Consider the following 22,654-nt stretch of genomic DNA (forward strand, 5'->3'; position numbering starts at 1 on the left):
GGACTGGTTGTCGGCATCCTTGGGTCCTCTGCCACATGACAAGGCACGTGGTGGCATCTGCTCATCTCTCCCTTCTCTTTTGGATTTCCTTGCTTTCAACTCTCTCTCTCTCCCTCTTTTCATCCTGTTTATAAAGGACTCCATCCAGTAAGAGGATTAAGACCCATCCAGGGCCGTGCCTTAACTAACATAACCAAATTTAAAGGTCCTACTTACAATTGGTTTATATCCAGAGGAATGGATTAGGTTTAAGAACATGATTTTCTAAGGTACATACAGTTTCAAACCACTATACTTACTCTCCACCCTCCTGAACCCACAAAGACATTTTCTTTCCATATGTTAAATACATTCATCCCATCACAATATTTCAAAAGCCTGAATCAATTCATTAACAATAGTAAGTACAAAGTCTCATCAAAATCAGTTATAGTGTGGTCTGTCTGGGGGCACAATTCACCTCCCCCTGTGGACTTTTATAATTTGGAGAACAAGTTATCTGCTCCCAATCTACAGTGGAGAGACAGTTACAGGATAAATATTACAATTCCCATAGGGTGAAATTGGTAAGAAGATGGGTCACAAGTCTCAAACAATTCCAAAATCCTACAGAGAATTCTCTATTAGATTTTGAAGTCTTAGAGTCACCTATGGAAAGATGTTTTCTCCTCTGGGCCTGTTAGAGTGGCAGTCCCAACCCATCCAACTGCTTGCTCAGTGGCCATGTTCTCCCTGAATCTGGAGTGAGGCTCAACAATTTTAAGTATTAGGCTGGTGGTTGGACTCTAGGCTCCACCCTCATCAAGTATTGGGATGGCAGCCAGACTCTCCATATTCCCCTAGGCATTTAAGACAACCAGGGTGGCAACACTCTCCTTGAACATTGGGATTGAAAGCCCTCCCTCTCCAAGTGCCAGGGCATACTCTCCCTTTCCACACACATGGGTGAGCTCACTTTCTTGGCCCAAGAAGATGTCTTTTGTCCAGACCTCAGCTTTGTGGTTCTGCCTTTGAGGTCATTTTTCCTTCAATGTATCCCTTTTCTGTCCCTTTTAGTCCAGGATGGCAGTCATTCTCATACAGATCTTGCAAAAAACTTGTTGGTTTTTTCATGTAGTATACAAAGGTCCAAACCATTTGACAAAAGAACTTCCCATAAATGCATTCTGGATAAGTGCATTTCAAATCCTAAATTACAGTGAAATGGCTTGATTCCATGTTCAGTTAAACCCTCACATGGAGAACTATTCTTTGGGACTCACTTTCCAGAAGCTCAGAATTTTCTGAACCATCAATTTCTAGTGTCTTTGTACCCAGGAGTTCAGTTCTCAGTTTATCCCTTTCTTCTCACATTTTACTGTAAGTTGCAAGGACAAGGCAGGCTGCACTTTCCACATTTAGTTTGGAAATCTCAGCTAAATATCCAAATTCACCAATTTGAAATTCTGCCTTCCATCTGATATCAGGACTCAGTTTTGCCAAGTTTTCTGTCACTTTAAAACAAAGGTTGCCTTTCTTCTAGTTTGCAATGAGACATTCATCATTTCTCTTATAAGGCATCATCACAAGTACCTTTATTGTCCATATTTCTACTAACAGTCTCTTCAAAGCAATCTAGGCCTTTCCTGTCAAGCACCTCACAATTCTTCCCACTCCTACTCATTACCCAGTTACAAAGCCTTTTATTTTTTTAATTTTATTTTGAAATAAATTCAAACTTACAGGAACAGTTGCAAAAACAATACAAACCCCATACACAGAACTCCAGCATACCCCGACCCTCCTCCCCTGATACCCCAATCCACCAACTTTAACATCCTGTCAGACCACCATTTCTTTCTTTCCCTCTCTCCCTCCCTCCCTCTCTGTCATCCATCATCTATTGCTCTGTCTTCTGAACATATGAGAGCAAGCTGCACACATCCTTGAACAAACACTATAATTCACATATACAATTCCCATGAACAAGAACATTCTTTTATGCAATCCCATTAAGCACAGCTAAGAAGTTCAAGGAATTCAACATTGATACAAAACTTACATTCTCTTTTTTTTTTTTCTTATGTTCCCACTGTGTCCCTTTGAGCCTCCTCTCCTTCATCCTCAGCTCCCATCCAGGATCATCCTTGGCATTTAATTGTCATTGCCTATTTAAACTGTCTTTATCTTTTTCTTTTTTTTTTTTTTTTTCAATTGTAGAAACATATACAGCATAAATCTTCCCATTCCAACCCTCCCTAGCATTCCATTAGTGGGATTAATCACATTTAGAATGTTGTAATGCTATCACCTTCCCACCATCCATTACTAGAAATTTCCCTTCACCCCAAACAGCAACCCTACACTCATTTCTTAACTCCCCATTGCGCCTTCCCCCACTTCTCGTAACCCATACTCTACTTTTCATCTCTACGGTCATATTCTCTGATAATTTCTTTGTGTTTACTGTGGGGCTTAAATTTAACCTCTTAAATCTATAACAATCTTGTTTTTCTTTGATACCAAATTAACTTCAATAGAACACCTAAACTATGTTCCTGTCCTCCTCCATTCCCCCACCTTTATGTAGTTCTTGTCAAAAATTACATATTGTACATTGAGTCCAAAACCACTGATTTGTCATTAGAGTTTATGTATTTTATATCCTGTAGGAAGTAAATAGCGGAGTTACAAATAAAAAATTATTGACTTCTATTTGTATTCCATTGTGGTCAGAGAATGCGCTTTGAATATATTCAAATTTTTTTTTTTTTAATTTATTGAGTCTTGTTTTATGTCCCAGCATATGGTCTATTCTGGTGAGATCCGTGATCACTAGAGAAAAATGTGTGTCCTGGTGATTTGGGATGTAATGTTCTATATATGTCTGTTAAATTTTTCTATATCTCTCTCTCTTTTCTTTGCTTCTCTGTTGGTAGGGTTCCTTTTAGTATCTGAAGTAGGGCAGGTCTTTTATTAGCAAAATCTCTCAGCATTTGTTTGTCTGTGAAAAATTTAAGCTCTCCCTCAAATTTGAAGGAGAGTTTTGCTGGATAAAGTATTCTTGGTTGGAAATTTTTCTCTCTCAGAATTTTAAATATGTCATGCCACTGCCTTCTCACCTCCATGGTGGCTGCTGAGTAGTCACTACTTAGTCTTATGTTGTTTCCTTTGTATGTGGTGAATTGCTTTTCTCTTGCTGCTTTCAGAACTTGCTCCTTCTCTTCAGTATTTGACAGTCTGATCAGAATATGTCTCGGAGTGGGTTTATTTGGATTTATTCTATTTGGAGTTCCCTGGGCATTCATGCTTTGTGCATTTATATTGTGGAGAAGGTTTGGGAAGTTTTCCCCAACAATTTCTTTGAATACTCTTTCTAGACCTTTACCCTTCTCTTCCCCTTCTGGGACACCAATGAGTCTTAAATTTGGATGTTTTATTTTATCTATCATATCCCTGAGATCCTTTTCGATTTTTTTCCCCATTCTTTCTTTTCTTCTTTCATTTTCTGTTCTGTGGTCCTCTAGGATGCTGAGTCATTGTTCAACTTCCTCTAATCTTGTATTATGGGTATCCAGAATCTTTTTGATTTGACCAAGTTTCTTTTATTTCCATAAGATCTTCTTTTTTTTTTAATTTACTTTTGCAATTTCTTCTTTATGCTCTTCTAGTGTTTCTTTTTGTCCTTTATACCCTGTGCCATGCTCTTCTTCATGTCCTTTATGTCCTGTGCCATGGTTTCGTTGTTTGATTTTAGTTCTTTGATTAATTGCAGCAAGTACTGTTTCTCTTCTGATCTTTTGATTTGGGTGTTTGGGTTTGGGTTCTCCATATCGTCTGATTTTATCATATGCTTTAAGATTTTCTGTTGTTTTTGGCCTCTTGGCATTTGCTTTATTTGATCTCTAATTTGTCAGAACTACAGCTTGGTGGTGTACACTTTCTCAAACGAACCAGCAGATGGCGTCCGTGAGTCACCTATTTCCCTCAAGCCAGTTCTCCCTGACTTTGTTTTTGTGGTATGTGGGGATCTACTTCTTGCGGGGTTCAATTTGTGCACTAAGTTTGGGTGTGTTGTTGGTGCTGTCTGCCCTGAATGTGGGGCATGTGTCTGGATGGTTAGGGAGGCAGGGCAGCTTTAATGATCAAACCTCCCAGGTGTTCCTGGAGATTTAAGGCTGTTACAAGAGTCTTAGCCTCCATTTCAGTCTTGCCATGGATTGTCTTTGCCCCTGATCCACAAGTCCTTGGTATTGGGGTAGGGTCCCTGGGATTTCCAAGCGGGTCCCCTATCCCAGCCATGCTCTTCCAGGACTCTGCTGAGGGAAGGCTGTGCCACGTCACATGTGCATGCCATCCTCCAGGGAAGCCCTGGGCTGCTGGGCCATGCAGGTACATTCCCAGCCTGCTTTAAAGATGGTTGAATGGGGGTGTTAATTTCCCCATTTTCACACAGCTCCACCTTCCCAGCTCCAGGACACTTAGCTGTGGGTGCATTAAAGGCCACTGTCACAGCCGATATTGTGGCATGTGTGCGGTGCTGCGGGAAAGACTCCCTGTCACACTGGGTTTCTTGGAGCTGCTCTGGGCTGTGGGTCTGGCCCTAGGCGGGAGCATCCCCAGGCCACCGGGGAGATGTCTGAAGTGGTGCGGTCTATTTCTCCTTTTGTCTCCCCTCTGTCACCTTGACCCCAAGACAGTCAGCAGCAGGTATGGGGAGGGCCATCCTCCATGCCAGACACTGAAGCATTGGCTACAGCCTGCTCCTGCCCTGCTTCACTGTGCAGTTCTCACTGCAGTATCTGCAGCTGCTCCTGGGTTTTTTTTTGTTGTTGTTGTTTTTTTTTTGTTTTTCTACAAAAGAACTAGTCCATCCCTAAAGGCCAACCTGCAGTTTCCCCACACTGCAGCACAGCTGCAGGACTTTCAGCTGGCTCGCTCACTTATTTCAGAATGCAGACTCCCGGTTTCACCAAATGCACGGTCGCTGTGGATTTAGCAGACCTTGTCCAGCTGGTGCATTGCTGGAACTGGTGTTCTGGGTCACTTTCTGGCTTTTATCTAGTATTTTTCACAGAGGTGTTTTTTTTGCCCTGTCTCACGTAGCCACCATCTTAGGTTCCACAAAGCCTTTTAAACATTTTTGGTGTTTGCGGTAGCAGTACTCCACTCTTCTGGTACCCAAATCCATTCTAATTTGCTAGCTAGGCTGGCAAAAGCATGTACCATAAAATGGGTTGGCTTTTAACAATGGGAATTTATTAGCTTACAAACTTACAGCTTTGAGGCTGTGAAAATATCCAAATCAAGGTATCAAGGCAATGCTTTCCTCCCAAAGAAAGGCTGCTGGCAATTCTTGGGTCCTTTGCCACACGACAAGGCATGTGGCATGTGCCTTGGTCTCTCCCTTCTCTTTTGGGCTCTATTGCTTTCAGCTGCTTGCTTTGGTGGCTTTCTCCCTATTTCTCCCTGTATTCATACCATTTATAAAGGACTCCAGTAAGAGGATTAAGACCCATCCTGGGCCATGCATTAATTAAAGTAACCTAATCAAAGGATCATATTTACAATAAGTTTACACTCACCAGAATGGATTAGCTTTAAGAACATGGTTTTCTGGGGTGCATATAGTTTCAAACCACCACAAATAACAACACCCCCCCACACATACCTACCTATAGGTTGAATTTATTGCACAGTTTGCCAGTTTGGGATCTGTGAGAACAAACTTTGCATGTAAGAGAAGAAGGATATCTTAGTTAGGCTAGAACTACTTGTGGAATACTTTTATAAGCATTTATTGAGCACAGATAAATTTATGGACCAAAGAAAATTCTATTTCAAACTATGCCATTCAGCTCTATCACCCTCTGTCTCTTTCTCTTGCTATAATCTATCATCTTTGTGGTCCTTTCCCCTTATCCACATAAATCTTTTCTCCTTGTTCACAATTTTCCTATGCACTCAAGTTCCAATTTACCCATCTGTCGATTTATTTCTCCTATCATTCATTTATTCATTCAATAAATACTTTTCAGGTTCCATATGCCTAGCTTTCTAGTATGTATTGGGATATAGTTGAAAGAAAAATCACAGTGATCACATGGATGGCATTCCTAATGCCGTAGCTTCTAAGTAACTGAATTCCAAAAGACACTAACTTCATTTTGCTTTAGCTCAAGATTCCAAAAGCCACAACTTACATGTTTCCATTACTGGTAAATTCTCTACTTCTAAAATCATAATTCATGAATACAGATTTCCAACTTATTGATTCTTACTTTCTTTTAAAAAAATTCTGTCACTATCAGTATTACTACCCTGCTTCTATTCTCTACCCTCATTAAATTTCTTGACTCTTGCCTTTTCCTCTAGAAATTGTTTAGAATGAAAACTGCTTAATTTCCTAGGCTGCTTAAAGCGAATACCCTGAAATGGTTTGGCTTGAACAATGAGCATTTATCAGCTTACAGTTTTGAGGCTGAGAAAATGTCCAAATCTAGGCACAATCAAGGTGATGCTTTCTTCCTGAACACCAACTGTTAGCAATCCTTGGCACGGCACATGAAGGCACCTGCTGGTTTCTCCTTTCTCTTCCGGGTTTTGTTGATTTCAATTTCTTCTCTCTGTAGCTCTCTCTCTCTCTCTCTCTCTCTTCCTTTCATTTATAAAGTACTCCTCCAGTAAGAGGATTAAGACCTATCCTGAATGAGATGGGCTATACCTATCTGAAGTAGCCTCAACAAAAGGTCCTACTTATAATGGGCTTATACCCACAGAAATTGATTGACTTTAAGAACATGGTACACACAGGTTCAAACCTCCACATTACCACTAAAAATTTATGGTCATCTAATTTGATTGAGCCTCACAGCTCTCTGGATCTCTAGCTCTCTTCTACATATTTATAACCATGCCTTTCTTTTATTCTTCACAGTGGCTATTTCAAACCAACGCCATGCTAGTCAAGCTCTTACTGAAACTTTTCTTCTTTAACAGAGGAGCATCAAGGGAAACTCTTTTAAATTTGCTTCCCTCCCATATCTACCAACTTATATATACTAACAAGGTATCTTGGTTAAAAAAAAAAAAAGCTGTATTTCTATCTTAAGCTATTTCCTTCAATCATGCTCAGAGTACCATTTGTGAAAACTCCTTATTTTCCATTTATGTTATCAAATATCTATTCGAATGCCTATTCTGTGCCAGGCAATGTTCTAGGCTCTAGAACTATAGCAATGAATAAAATAGACTAGAACCCTCTATTCAGAGAACTTATATTCCATTGACAGGAGATGATCAGCTGGTAGAAAAATAACATTAGTTTCCACTAATAATAACTGCTTTAATAAAATAATAAAACAAGATGATATATTAGATAGTTACTGAGGGGTAGGTTGTTATTTTTACACCAGGTGAACAAAGAGGCTTCCCTGAGGAGGTAACATTTAATCAAAGCTCTGAATGACAAGAAGGAACAGCCATTAGGGTGTGTATAGAGAAAGAGCATGTTAACTCATAGGGAGGAATTCCCAGCTTGGGAAATAACTGGATGTATTCCAGGATTAGAGATTAGACATAGCCAGTGTGGATGGATATGAATAATCATAGGGTAAGAACAGTAGAAGGTGCGGTCAGAGAATCAGTTAGGAGGTAAATAATGTAGCTTATGGAGGCTACAGACAGCAGTTTGGATTTTACCATAACTGGGATAGGAAGCCTTTACTACTGGTTAAGCTTGGGAGTGACATGATCTCATTTGGATTAAAACAACAGCAACAAAAATATCTCTGAATGTTGGTGGAGGCAGGCAAGAGTGGAAGAAGAGATATCACTTAGTAAATGAAATATAGTGTTTTGACAGATTAAGAATATATATCTATATATATTCTCATGTATATATGTGCATATATATAAATAAAGTAGAGCCAGAAGACTTGTTGATATATTTTATACATGAGATGAATAAAAGAAATGGACAAGAAGAACTACTCTTTGTATTTTTCATCTTTTTTTTTACTTGAGTAAATTTTATCATTTACTGAATTAGGGAGAGTAATAGAGGAATAATTTTAAGGGAGATATAAAGTTGCAATCCAGAATTTAAGTTTTGGACATGTTAAATCTCAGATGCAAGTGGAGATGTTTAATTGGCAGTTGGTCATGTGAGTTTGGAGCTCAGAAGAGAGTTCAACACTAGACATTAATATTTGGGACCCAAGACCATATGCATGGAAAAGCCATGGGACTAGGCAAGGTAATATAAGGAGAAATTGTAGAGAAAGAGGAGAAAAAGATTCAGGTCATGGCCTGGGAAACTCCAATATTTAGATAATACTCAGAGAAAGTGGAACCAATGAAGAAGTAAGGGAAATATTTGCTAGTTAAGTAAGGGAAAATCCAGGGAAGAGGGTAGCAAAGAAGACAGGAAAAGAAGGTTCTTCAAGAAGAAGAAAACAGACAACTATTTAGGTGAAATGTCTACTAAAATTAAAATAATAAAATGGCCAGTGAATGTAGCATTGGACAGGGTCATTTGTTGCAAAAGCTGTTTCAGTCAAATGGTGAAGTCATTTGGAATGAGAATGGGAAGTAAAGGGAGAGGAGTCAGAGAGAATAGACAAGTCTTTCAATAAGGGGACTAAGAAGAGTGATGATAACTGGAATGGAATGTCAGCTCAAAAGGTTTATCATAAAGTAGGAAGATTCTAGAATATGTATGCAGCTAGTATTGATTAGGTAGAGAGAAATTGAGGATGCACTAAAGGGGGAATAATTTCAGGACCACATACTTAGAAGGTGAGCTGGGGTGAGAGCTGGAGCACAAATGGAGGGGTAGAAATTTGATATGAACAGGGTCACTTCATTCATTATTAAAAATTTAAAACAAGTGGGAGAAGTTCGGTTTCAGATAAGTAGGTGAATTTTGTGGTGAAAGTAAAGACGCCCTAGTCTGAATCTACTTCTTCAAGGTCATAATTTGAAAGTGGAGAGTCAGTGTGAAGGGGATGGGGCTGGAGGTAGGGTTACCACTGGACAAAGGAGAAGATATGAAATACTGATTGATAGCATCAGAGTAAATATATAGTGTAATGGGTTTGCAGAGCTTTAGAGAGTACCATTTGCCATTTGTGGTTGTAACAGAGATACAAGAGATCACACGTTATTGAGAGCAGACAGCATTGTCATGCATTAATGAACCTTACTCTATTGGTAGGCTGAATAATGGCTCCCAAAGATATCCGGGTTCTAATCTCTGAATCTGTGATAATAAGTTAGTGAATACTACCTTATTGGCAAAAGGGACTTTGAAGATGTGATTTGAAGAGTCTGGCTCCTGGTCAAAAACCTAGTATGGATTCCATCAGAAGAAGGGGCAAGATGGTGGCATAGAGAGAAGTGGAAGCTAAGTAGTCCCCTTGGAACAACTACAAAAAAACAGAAACAACTAGTAAATAATCCAGAATAACTGCGGGGGGACAAACGAGACCATCCACTCATCATACACCAACCTGAATTGAGAGGAATGACCGAGAACACAGCATAAAATCTGTAAGTGAAACTTGCAGATCCAAGTCATGAGACCCCCTCCCCCATAGCGCAAGCTGCAAAGCCTCGTGGTGCCAGAGAGAAGCTCTCTCCTAGCAAGCGAATACAGCTCAGCTGAGTTCCAACTGGGGTTGAACTGCTCACTACAGATACGCATCCCCAAAAAACAGACAGAGGCTTTGGGTGATGACTGACCTTGGAGAGCCGGAGGGTCGCCTTGGACTGGGTCTGAAGGGGACTATCTGTTTCTTTTTCGGCTCAGTGGAGAAAGCCCCAGTCATTTTCAGTTTCCAGGGCTGTGACTTGGGGAAGGGTGGAGACAGCACAAGCAGAGAGGAGACCATTGAAATGCTAATGGCCTCCACCTGGGGGCTCTGTCTTCTCTAGGAGGAAAGGGGTGGGGCCCTTTCCATTCAGAACCAGACCCCAGAGCCTGGGGGAACAGTGCCACACCTCCTCAAACCAGTCAAGAATTATAGGCTAACAGGCATCACCTGCTGGGCAGAAAAGCACAGTGACCTGAGGCATCAAAGGGTGGAGCAATTTTCTAAGACACAGCCTCAGGGAAACCAGATACTGAATATTTCTTCCCTCTGGGACCTGAGCCTGTTCTGGTCTGGGAAAACCTGATTTGGATAACCAAGGAAACCATGCCTAGACAACAGAAAATTACAACCTACACTAAGAAAAACAAAGTTATGGCCCAGTCAAAGGAACAAATGTACACTTCAACTGAGATACAGGAATTTAAACTAATGCTAAATCAAATCAAGAAGTTTAGAGAAGATATTGCAAAAGAGATAGAGGCTGTAAAGGAAACACTGGGCATATATATGGCAGAAATCAAAAGTTCAAAAAAAACAACTAGTAGAATCTATGGAAATGAAAGGCACAACACAAGAGATGAAAGACACAATGGAAACATACAACAGCAGATCTCAAGAGGCAGAAGAAAACACTCAGGAACTGGAGAACAAAACACCTGAAAGCCTACACACAAAGGAGCAGATGGAGAAAAGAATAAAAAAATATGAGCAATGTCTCCGGGAACTCAAGGATGAAACAAAGTACAATAATGTACGTATCATTGGTGTCCCAGAAGGAGAAGAGAAGGGGAAGGGGGCAGAAGCAATAATAGAGGAAATAATTAATGAAAATTTCCCATCTCCTATGAAAGACATAAAATTACAGATCGAAGAAGCGCAGCGTACTCCAAACAGAAGAGATGTGAATAGGGCTACGCCAAGACACTTAATAGTCAGATTATCAAATGTCAAAGACAAAGAGAGAATCCTGAAAGCAGCAAGAGAAAAGCGATCCATTACATACAAAGGAAGCTTAATAAGACTATGTGCGGATCTGTCAGGAGAAACCATGGAGGCAAGAAGGAAGTGGTGTGATATATTTAAGATACTGAAAGAGAAAAACCTCCAACCAAGAATCCTATATCCAGCAAAGCTGTCCTTCAAATATGAGGGAGAGCTCAAAATATTTTCTGACAAACAGACAATGAGAGACTTTGTGAACAAGACACCTGCCCTACACGAAATACTAAAGGGAGCAATACCGGGTGATAGAAGACAGGAGTGCGTGGTTTGGAACACAATTTTGGGAGATGGTAGCACAACAATGTAAGTACACTGAACAAAGATAACTATGAATATGGATGAGAGAGGAAGGTGGGGAGCATGTGAGACACCACAAGAAAGGAGGAAAGATAAAGACTGGGACTGTGTAACTTGGTGAAATCTAGAGTATTCAACAATACTCTAATGTACAAATATGTTGTTTTACGAGGGAGAACAAGCAAATGTCAACCTTACAAGGTGTTAAAAATGGGGAGGCATTGGGGGAGGGATGCAATCAGCATAAACTAGAGACTGTAACTAATAGAATCATTGTATCATGCTTCCTTTAATGTAACAAAGCTGATATACCAAGGTAAATGCAGGTAAGAAGGGGGGATAGGGGAGGCATGTTAGACACTTGACATTGGTGGTACTGTCTGATTCTTTATTGTACTTTGATTTAAGGTTATTTTTCCTTTTGCTGCTTCCTAGCTGTCATTTTTTTTTTCCTCTTTCTTTTGCCTCTCTACTTTCTTTGACTCTCCCTCCTGCCTTGTGGAAGAAATGTAGATACCCTTATATAGATAGTGGTGAAGGTGGTGAACACATAAATGTATGACCATGCAGAGAACCATCGATTATTTACTTGGGATGGAATGTTTGGTGAGTGAACAAAATCATATTAAAAAAAAAATGGGTTGATGACAAAACCTCAAGGGCAATATACTGAGTGAAATAAGCCAGACACATAAGGACAATTATGGCAGGGTCTCACTGATAGGAATTAATTATAATACATAAACTCATAGACATGAAATATAAGGTACCAAGCTATAGGATGAGGCTTAAGAATGGGGAGTGGTTGCTTAGTAGGAGCAGAATGTTCAACTAGGATGAACTTAAATGTTTGGAAATGAACAGGGGTGTTGGTAGCAAGATGTGAGAATAACTAACAGTGCCGAATGGTGTGTGAATGAGGTGGAAAGGGGAAGCTCAGAGTCATATATGTCACCAGAAGGAAAGTTGGAGGCCAAAAGATGGAAATGTATAAAACTGAATCCTATGGTGGGCAATGTCCATGATCAATTGTACAAATACTAGAAATCGCTTCCATGAACCAGAACAAATGTATGACAATACAATTAGTAGTTAATAATAGAGGGGCATATAGGGAAGAACTATATACCTATTACAAACTATATACTATGGTTAGTAGTATTTCAACATTTTTTCATAAACAGTAACAAATGTACTGTAGCAATACTAGGAGTCAACAATTGAGGGGGGTTGGTTAGGGATGGGGAGGATTAGAGTTTCCTTTTCTTTTTTTCTTTTTTCATCTTTCACTTTATTTCTTGTCTGGAGTAATGAAAAGTTTCTAAAAATTGAACAAAAATTAAGTGTGATGGATGCACAGCTGTATGAGGGTACCCTGGGGCAAGTGATTGTACACTTTGGATCTTTGGATAATTGTATGGTATCTGAACAATCTCCATAAAAATGAAAAAAAAAAAAAAACAAAAACAAAAGCAAAAAAAAAAAAACCTAGTATGATCTTTCAGGTTCACCCATAGGCAATTACAAAGACTTCATTTGGCAGTCTTCATGGGGAAAGCTGCCCTCCCTACACAAAACGTGGTGGACAACCAGTGAGTTACAGTCTCTGAAGGGAATTTCAGTCAAAGACGTAGGCCCCACTGGCTGGTCATCTTCTTATCTATATCTTCACTCCTAACTTGAGGCCTTTCTTAGGCACCTCTGTGAAACCTTCTTAGCAGAGGAGGAAGGACCTTGAAGATATTTTTCTCCACTCTGATTCAATATTCAATATCTCTTCATTCATAGTTAACCTCCCCCCCCCCTTTCTGTTCAAAAACCCATCCTCCATGTCCATAAAAACTCAAGAATTTTGTTTGGCACTCCCTTGGCAGTGAAACATCTGCCCATGTCCACACTTATCCATCTGACCCTGTTTCATGGGGGAAAATGGAACAGGGGGAGCTTGCACTTTTTGTCTGGGTTAGCCTTTTGCTTGTACCATCATTGTAAGTGGTTAAATATTTGACTATTACTTTCACTTTGTCTAGATTGTCTTAATTGGCTACCTTCAACAGTTTAGCTGTTTTTGACAGATTAAGTTATGGGAGATTATCCAGGTGAACTTTAAATGTAATCACAAGTGTCTTTATAAGAGGGAGGTAAAGGCAGTTGTGACTAGGTAAGAGAAGGTTATATGACAACAGAATTAGAGATTAGAGTGGTGCAGCCACAAGCCAAGAGATGCTGGCAGCCACCAGAAGCTGGAAGAAGCAAGGAATGGATTCTACCCTGTAGGCTCCAGAGGGAACCAACCCTGCTGTCAGCTTTATTTTAGGCTCGTAGGACCAATTTTGGACTTATAACCCCCAGAACTGAAAGATAATAAACATCTATAGTTTCAAACCACTAATTTTGTGCCAACGTGTTACAGCAGCAATAGGAATCTAACATGTTCCACTAGTTAATTCCTCTTTCTTTGTATCTTTAACTTCTGCCTTCTTTCAGGATATTTCCTATTAGCATATAAACATGCTTACAACTCTCCTTTATAAAAAACAATGAAAGCAAAAACAAACTAAAACAAACACATACATACATATGCACACACACGCAGCATTCCTTGACTCAACATGCGCAACTCTAGCTACTGTCCTCTTTTATATAATCCTTTTAACAACCAAAGGTTTTCATTTCTGTCTTCTCCTCTTCACCACTTATTCATTCCTTAATCCACTTCCAACTTCTTCAACTCTTTACTGTAGTAAAGTGCTCTCAGTATTCAGTGATGTGCTCATATTCTGAATTCCAGTGTGTTCTTTTCACTTCTTCCATTCTTAATCCCTTTGTTAATCAATTGATTCCTCTATTCTGATGATTCTCTCTTTTTTGGGTTTTATGACATCTTTTTTTTTTTTCCTAGTTACTTTTTTTCTCCCTGTCCACTATTTTTTAGTCTCCTTCATGAACTTCTTTTTTTTTTTTTTCAAAGTATTCCGTAGTATTCTTAACACAAGCTCCATTTTCTTCTCATGCTATACCACTATTTTACATTATTTTCCTTCAGTTCATCCTCTTCCAGGACTTCAATTATCATCTATATACTGATCAGTGAGGATTTTCTGCCAACCAGAGTGCCAATTTGTTCAAACATACTCTGTTCCCATGTACTGTATTGTCACATCGAGATGTCCTGAGTTTGAATAACTGCTTCTGTTGTTGTCCTATTCCATAGCACGCTCATACCAAACTGCAGTGGTTAAGTCTATTGGCTCTGGTGTCACTGAAGTGAATTTGAATTCTGGCCTTGCCCCTTACCTACCTGCAATGGTTTGGACAAGTGGTTTACCATCTTAATTTGTAAAATAGTAATAGCTGCCTAAACTGTGATGATTAAATGAGAAAATGCACGTTAAGTATGAAGCATAATACTTGGCACATAGTAGATGCTTAATAAATGTTGGCAATTATTATTATGCTAGTTTTTTTCTTTGCTTCTTCAAGTACTATATTTGCTGGTAATTACTACCATGGAACTTCTATTTTCCATCACTGTTGTTCTAGCAGTTTCTACTCTCCTCCTTCCTCAACTTTTTTTTTGAATGCATCAATGTATTTTTTAATGTTTATACAGTACACATAACATTAAATTTATGATTTTAACCATATAAAAATGTACAATTCAGTGGTGTTAAGTACATTCACAATATTGTGCAACCGTAACCACTGTCTGAATTTCCAGAACTTTTCTGTAGCCCCAAAAGGAAACCCAGGACCCATTAAGCAGCCACTGCCCATCCCCAGGCCTCTGGCAACCACTGAAAAAAAATACTTTCTTTAAAGAGTAATTTTGCACCATAAGCAAAGCTAATAGGCAGAAAACAAAGCAGAAAATGTTCCTCAACTTTTGATGTCAGATTTCACCATTACCAAACCCACTCCACTTTTCATTTTTCTGGTGCACATTCCCTGTTACTCCTGCACTCTGTTTTCTTTGTTTGACTTTGCCTACTACTTTCACACTCCATTTTTCTATTTTCTTTAAGTAATTTTCTTCTTCCTCCTCTCCCCTTCCTTCTCTTTTTTATAATAAACAACTTTGCAAATCACAACATTCCAGACCACTCTTTTCAGCTGTCTTCCTTATTTCCAGGTTCTGCTTTGTAATTTTCATAGTTGCTGTTTATTATAGCATTATTATTTATTGTATAGATGGGAAGGGAACACTTAGTAGGCCTCTCTTAACTGGAAACAGCCTTAGAAAAGAAATTCTCTTGAAATATGTTAGTGACAGACCACCTAACAAACACTAATGATATGTGCACCAGTGCAGCCTTAATTATGGACTGTTTTAGCTGGATATCTAGGGTTGCTTCTTGAAAACAATCCTAGAATCTATGGATGTATTTGGCACGGCCCCTGGAAATGTCATGTATTATGTACTAGGTATTCTAGTTTGCTAATGCTGCCATTGTGCAAAACACCAAAAATGAATTGGCTTTTATAAAAGGGTGTTTATTTGGTTACACAGTTACAGTCTTAAGGCCATGAAGTGTCCAAGGTAACGCAGCAACAATCGGGTGCCTTCACTGGAGGATGGCCAATGGCGTCCGGGAAAGCTCTTCTAGCTGGAAAGGCACATGGCTGGCGTCTGCTTGCTCCCAGGTTGTGTTTCAAAATGGCTTTCTCCCAGAATGTTCCTCTCTAGGCCACAGCTACTCTTCAAAATGTCACTCTCAGTTGCTCTTGAGGCGTTTGTCCTCTCTTAGCTTCTCCGGAGCAAGAGTCTGCTTTCAATGGCTGTCTTCAGACTGTCTCTCATCTGCATGTCCTCTCTCAGCTCCTATGCATTCTTCAAAGTGTCCCTCTTGACTGTAGCAAGCACGCTCCTCCTGCCTGAGCTCTTATAGTGCTCTAGTAAACTAATCAAGGCCCACGCTGGAAGAGCAGGGCCACACTTCCATGGAAATTATCCAATCAGAGTTATCACATGCACAGTTGGGTGGGGCACAGCTCCATGGAAACACTCAAAGAATTACAATCTAATCAACACTAATGCATCTGCCCCCACAAGATTGCATCAAAGAATATGGCTTTTTCTGGGGGACATAATACATTCAAACCGGCACACTAGGTAACTATCCAAGTATAGGATGGAGATGTTTCATGTAAGAATAGCTCACTTTTGTGTAAGTAATGTGACTGTGTACATCCCTTTGAAAATTTCATCTGTTAACCTGGGCCAGAGCATGTCCTGATAGGATAAGGAAGGGCATAAGAAGTTGTATTTTTTCCCATCCTTTGTGCCCCTTCATTACACATATCCTTGAAATCATTAGTAAAGCTTGGTACTGGGTAGGATTTATGATTGGGGTGGGGAGAATTCTAATTTGACAATTCAAAGTTTGTGTTTCTTTAGTTGATATGGTAGCATCCAAGATGATTTAGATTGTTGGAAAATGTGTCTCAAGAAATCCAGAGTCAATACTAGGCTGTGAGTTCAACACAGCCATCTGCAATGAATACAGTTCCCTTTGGAGGAATACATCATGTATCTCTTCAGTGAAGAGATTCATGTCAATGTGTGTAATGGAACACATTATCAATATCTGTATTCTTAGTCTGAATAATACCATAATATCTAGATGAAAAGAGCAAACATTAACCCAAGCAGTGGTTTGCTATTATAAAGGATCTAGAATTTTTTACTTCAAAAGAAATGAAAAAAAATATTCTTTCATTTAGCCTCTAAATATTTAAGATATTTCATAGAAATCTTATGTATTTCTTCACTGATTTATATATGAAACAAATTTACAAGTAAGGTTAGCTCATTTTTAAACCCTACCATTTTCTTTTGAAATTCCTGACATAAACTTTTTAGGGATTATTTATGAGAAGTAGAAATATAACAAGCCATATTTATGTGCTTTTTGGCTGTTACAGTGAATATTACATATTTTTCAAGAGTACTATTTTCCAGACACATGTATATTCCATGATATTGTAATTAGGAATGCAACATTTCCTGGAATGTTGCTTACATTTTAATGAAAGGAAAACCATGTTATAAAGCTTTCTATTTTGGGCATTACATTTATTTCTCAGTGATTCTCTTCTTTGTAAAAGCACTTTTCATTCTTCTCTGTTTTAATGCATCATGTGCCAAATGAAAAGTAAAGATATTCTCAAACGAGTGTGTCTGTTGATAAGAATTCAATTAATCTTTATGAACTCCTTTTTCTCTCCTATTTTACAGATTTTTAAATTCTCTGTTTCCTTTTTTTTTTTTTTTTTTTTTAAAGTGTCATTTGCTATTCCTTAACATTGCTTTGCTTTCTGGATCATTTAAAGATGATCTGTATGCAGGGAAGATTACAGCCTGCAGGGCCTTGGGAATCTCAAAGGACGTCTGGGTTCAAAACAAAGGGGAGTCAATAGCAATTACTTTGAAATAACAAAGAGGCTAGTCCACCTTTGTATAATCCTTTTAACTTTTCAAATTTATTTCAAATTTATTTTGTCATACAATGATACTTTTAATATATAGATGTTCATAACCTACACCACACAGAAACTGATATCTCAACGTATATTTCCAGTTTATTGGATTAAAAGGGAGAGCAATTTGACAAAATTAAAATCTCAAAATAATTTTCTTTTGACTGCTCTTTGGAAAGGCCTGTTTCTTTAGTTGACATAAACCAAGAAGATTTAAGATTGTCCATAAATAGAACCATCTCCTGGTGGAAGGTGAAGCCTCACTGAGATAGGCTCCCTCTGGGGTTTTGCTGTAGACTGTGTTATTGTTCACAAATGTGCTCTGCCTCTGCTCTTCTCTGTGGGAGAATTATACCTGCCCCCTATGTTGAACCCAGTTATTTCCCTGTGATACGTTTTGGTCAATGAAATGTGAACAACAGTGAAGGGTGTTACCTCCTGGCAGAAGCTTTGAGAGTCAGCACATGCTTTGCCGTTCTCAGAACCTGTCTCCTATCTGAGTTTATTCACTGGACCACAGCTTTACCATCAGCAGGATAATCATGTCTTATTACAAAACAATAACTTATACCAGCTGCATAAAAATACAACTGTGTACATCCTTGGTTCTGTCAAGATTTTGAAATGAAACATTCTCCCTGATAATTTTCTCAAGTGTAAAGTGGGGATAATAAAAGTAACTTCCTCATAGAGTTGTAAGAAGAATTAACAGCTAATGTTGTAGTGTTTACTTAGACATTGTTCTAATACTTTATATGCACTAATTTATTTCACTTGCTTCAGCAGGTGAAGCTACTGGGGGAATGAAAGGATAAGTAACACACAGCTAGTAACAGGCTGAACTGGGAATGGAACCCAAACAGAGCCATCAGAGCTCACTTGCTTAACTACTCTGCTTTATGGCCCTTCTCAGTGAGATCTGTAAAGAACATAGCAACATGTCTATCATGAATCTGAACTTACCATTTGTTGAAGTAGACATGAAATAAATGTTAATCACTTTGATCATTTGTTCACTTTGAAGATTGAAAAAGAAAAAACTGAATGATTTGGATATAAAGGGTCTTTATAAGACAAGTCAATAAATTTGGACTTAATCTTGAGGGCAATGAGTAGTTATTGAAGTGTATTAAGAAAGAATTGGCATTTAGATTTATATATTAAAAATAAGGCTGCGCTTGCAGTGTGGCCATTGAATAGAGGTAAGAAAGTGGGTCATGAATGGATGTAAGAAAGTGTTGGAGTTTATACAGCCTAGAGGTGATGGTAGCTGGAACTATGGTAGTGGCAACAGGAATTGGAACAAAAAAGGAAGATTTGAAAAAAAAAAAAAAAAGAAATTCAAATTAAAGATTTATCCTTGCCACTATTTGTATTATGTTAATCTGGACACTTATTCCATCTGGGTTTCTGTTTACTCATTTGTAAAAAGTAAGTCATTTGCATGAGATAATTGATAAAATCTTTTTAGGTATTAAATTCTGTATTATCTGTTGAGGAAGGGATGAGTTGGCAGAACTGTAGGCATGAATGCAGTGGAAGGGATTGGGAATAACATTGGTATGGAAGCTTTGCACATTTATAACATTAGTAAGAAATTTTTTCAGTCAAAAATTTAAACATAGTCTATTTATCCAACTTTATGTTCTTCTAGTCTCCCAATTTACTTCTAAATTCCCTTAACACAGTAAACATACTCTTATTTAGTCGTTTGAAAGAAGATGTATAACATCTTGGACCTGTCACTTAAATACCAAGAAGAAAGGCCACTTACAGAAAGGAAGTTTGTAAGTTTGCAATAAGCATTAAGAAAGCTACCAATCAAACCAACTTTTCTTTAAAAAACAATTCTGTGCAATAACTGTAAGCTTTGGCAGTCAGGAAAAATAGATATTTGCCATAAAGAGCAGTGACTTGAGTCTGTGTCTCAAGCAATACCGATAATTGTAGGGAAAGTAAGGGAACAGACTGCTTTTACTCTCCTGTGCTTTGGCAAATTGGGTTGCATCTGCTACAGGCCTGCCAAAGTAAAGTGCATCATTTTGGAAATTGCTGCTGAATGTGGTTATTGCACACTATCACGGCAGAGATTTTTGAAAGTCGTTACAAAGCTGAGGTAGCAGGGTCACTAGGTGTTAGCACTATCATGGCTGTTTGTCAGAGTCTGCTGAATAGCCAGCATTAATTTCAGGAAGCAGAAAAGTACCTCTTGGCAAAGCTTTGAGAGATAATGGTTGAGTGAATAAAACTTCTACTAATTTACTTGCACTTCTAGAATTCCATGTTGTTTCCTGAATGTTAAGTTAAATGAAGCCAAGCAATAATTGGTTGTAAATTTCCGTTTGTTACCTTTCTAAAAATTTTCAGGTAGCAATCTAATTTGATTTTTTTAATATCTGTAAATATCAATGTGGCAACAAAGACTAATGCCAGCGCGAAATATTTATCCTAGTTTTGGGCATCATCACATCTTGCCTGAATTACTGAAATACATGTAGTGTCTTTACCACCCATCTTGGCTTTCTGCAGTCTTTTTATACAATGCAGCCAAATATCTTTCTAAAATGAAAATCCAATGATAGAACCCCTTGTTAAAATATCTTGTCTAATTACCTATTCAAAAACCTTTAGTAGGTGAATTCATTATTGAATGTTGTTAGAAATCACACCAAAACTTAGCTGTTCAAAACAACAAAAATCATTTGTCATTTCTCACACATGCTGTGGAACCACAATTCAGAAGTGGCTTGGCTGGATGATTCTAGCTTGAAATATCTTACGAGGTTGGCGTAACTTGTTAGCTGTAGCCACAGTCATATGAAGGTTTGGCTGAGGTTGGGGGATCCATTTTCAAGAAGACTCACTTACTTGATTGTCAATTTGTTGACAGAAAATTGGTTTCTCTCCACAGGGCTGCTTGAGTATCCTTACAACATGGCAGCTGGCTTACCCCAAAGTGAGTAAAGAGACCAAGGCAGAAGACTTCACAGCTTTTTATGACCTAACTTCAAAATTTAATTCTGTCAGTCTTTCCATATTCTATTATCATGTAGGACAGCACTGATTCATTATGGGATAGGACTGCACAAGGCTGTGAACATAAGAGACGGAGACCATCTTAGAGTTTAGCTATCACAGTTTTTATTCACCTTGGTTTAAAATCCAAACTCTTTAGACATTGCTTACATGATCTTTCATGATATGACCATTTCTTACATCTTTAGCCTCATCCTGCCACTTCTTGGATCATATTTGAGTAATAAACTTCTCTTCACTTATTATAATGTACCATATATACTGGTTCTCATTCTCTTCTTGTATATCTTATTCTAGTCCTTTTAAGATTACTTTTACTCACTTTTCAGATCAAGTTTTAGATATTACTCTTTCCTAAAAATTTCCCCTTGACTCTCCAGTTATCGATTGGTGACTTAGTTCAATGCATCCATAGAAGCTTGTCCTTCCTTAATTAAAGCACTTATCACACATATTTTAAAATATTTTTTCCTATACCTCAGTAGATTTTGAGATCTGTGAAGGCAGAGGACTTGTACATTTTGTTCATAAGTTTTAAACATTTCCTAAACTCTGCTCATGCAATGGGTTGACTTAAATGAAGGGAATTTAGTGGCTTATGGTTTTGAGGCCAGGGGAAGTCCAAATTAAGGCCCCATCAAGGCAATATTTTCTTCCCAAAGATGGATGTTCTGGGCTGGCTGCCAATGATCCTTGGTCCTGGGCTCCGCTGTCACATATAAACACACAGGCCACTTCTCCTGGCCTCTTCCTTCTCTTCCAGGTCCTGCTGACCTTCAGCTTCTTGCTTCCCATGGCTTTCTTCTCTCTCTCTGAATTTCATTCTGCTTATAAAGGCCTCCAGTAATAGGATTAAGATCCATCCTGATAGGGCTGGACCACGCCTTAACTGAAGTACTCTCATCAAAATGTCCTACTTGTAATGGGTTCACACCCACAGGAATGGATTAAGTTTAAACACGTTTTTTGGGATACATAGCTTCAAACCACCACACTCAGTAAGTGATATTTACTCCTATTTTTCTAAGAAAATGGAAAGAATAGTAAAAAAACTCACCCAAAATCATTTTTGTTTAACTGATTTATTTTTCCAAACCTTAAAAACAGAAAAAAAATTTGAATTTTGATCTTTGAGTTTTGATCTTTGTAGAATTAATACTAGTAATTTGTTGAGTACAGAGATACAGATCCTATAATTTCTTCCAGTGATCAATGATAGACTAATGCAAATGCCTTTATCTTTCTGGGTTGCAGATCAGTACTATGATATCTGAGAATTAGTCCAAGGCGATTAAGATTTCTAACAAGTTAAAATCATTTTTTTTTAATTTCCAAGCCATGAAATTAAAATGATATGGATAAACTAGTCTGAGCCAAATTTTCCATACCTTTTAATTTAGTATCTTCTATCTGTTATTTTCCTTATCCCAGTTTTAAGGATGAGGCATAACATTATTTAACAAAAATCTAGTATTATTAATTAAGTGTATAAAACAAAGGTCACTTGAAGATATTTCAGTGAATTTGAGCAGAATCTCTTTCTCTCCCCGTTAAATATGTCACTGAATGTAACCAAATCATTAGTTACAAAAAGATACCCTATTCTGCTTGGCAGTTTTAGAAGTAGTATCACTTAGTAAGAGTACTTCTATGTAACAATTTAGTAAAATTATTTCAATATTTTTAAAGTGTAGGGCTATCTGTTTCTGTTGAAATTTAAATGAGAAGTAAACAGAGGGGAAGCAGGAAAGAGGATAGTTCATGTCCCATCTTACTGATTTAATATTGGAGCCTCTGAGTAAGCTCATCAAACAGGCTGATGTAGTATCTCTATATGCCAGTGGGTGAACAGAACCTTTTTGTTGTTTATCTGTTCTAGCCCTGTGCTGTTTAGACTGATGTTTCTTGGTTAATGCCTTTGGGCAACACATTTATCCTCTCGCTGCCCCATAGATGAACTTATGGAGCAGATACTTTGGTAACAG

At 38.3% G+C, this 22,654-nt stretch overlaps 1 protein-coding gene across 5 annotated transcripts in view; it reads left to right on the forward strand.

The window, feature by feature from the left end:
• SPAG16 (sperm associated antigen 16) overlaps positions 1-22,654 on the forward strand; it is a 1,128,509-nt gene that overhangs the window by 353,248 nt on the left and 752,607 nt on the right. The window contains exon 11 of one of the 5 annotated variants that reach the window (XM_037849698.1): positions 20,545-20,589. The exons of 3 other annotated variants lie outside the window; for them this stretch is intronic. In XM_037849698.1, coding sequence (XP_037705626.1) covers positions 20,545-20,554 — 10 coding nt within the window. In that variant the 3' untranslated portion in view covers positions 20,555-20,589. Of the gene's footprint in view, positions 1-20,544; positions 20,636-22,654 lie in introns of those variants that run through there. One more of the 5 variants, XM_037849697.1, reaches the window with a different exon arrangement.

This window comes from Choloepus didactylus, chromosome 9, assembly GCF_015220235.1.
Source record: "Choloepus didactylus isolate mChoDid1 chromosome 9, mChoDid1.pri, whole genome shotgun sequence".
NCBI lineage: Eukaryota > Metazoa > Chordata > Mammalia > Pilosa > Megalonychidae > Choloepus > Choloepus didactylus.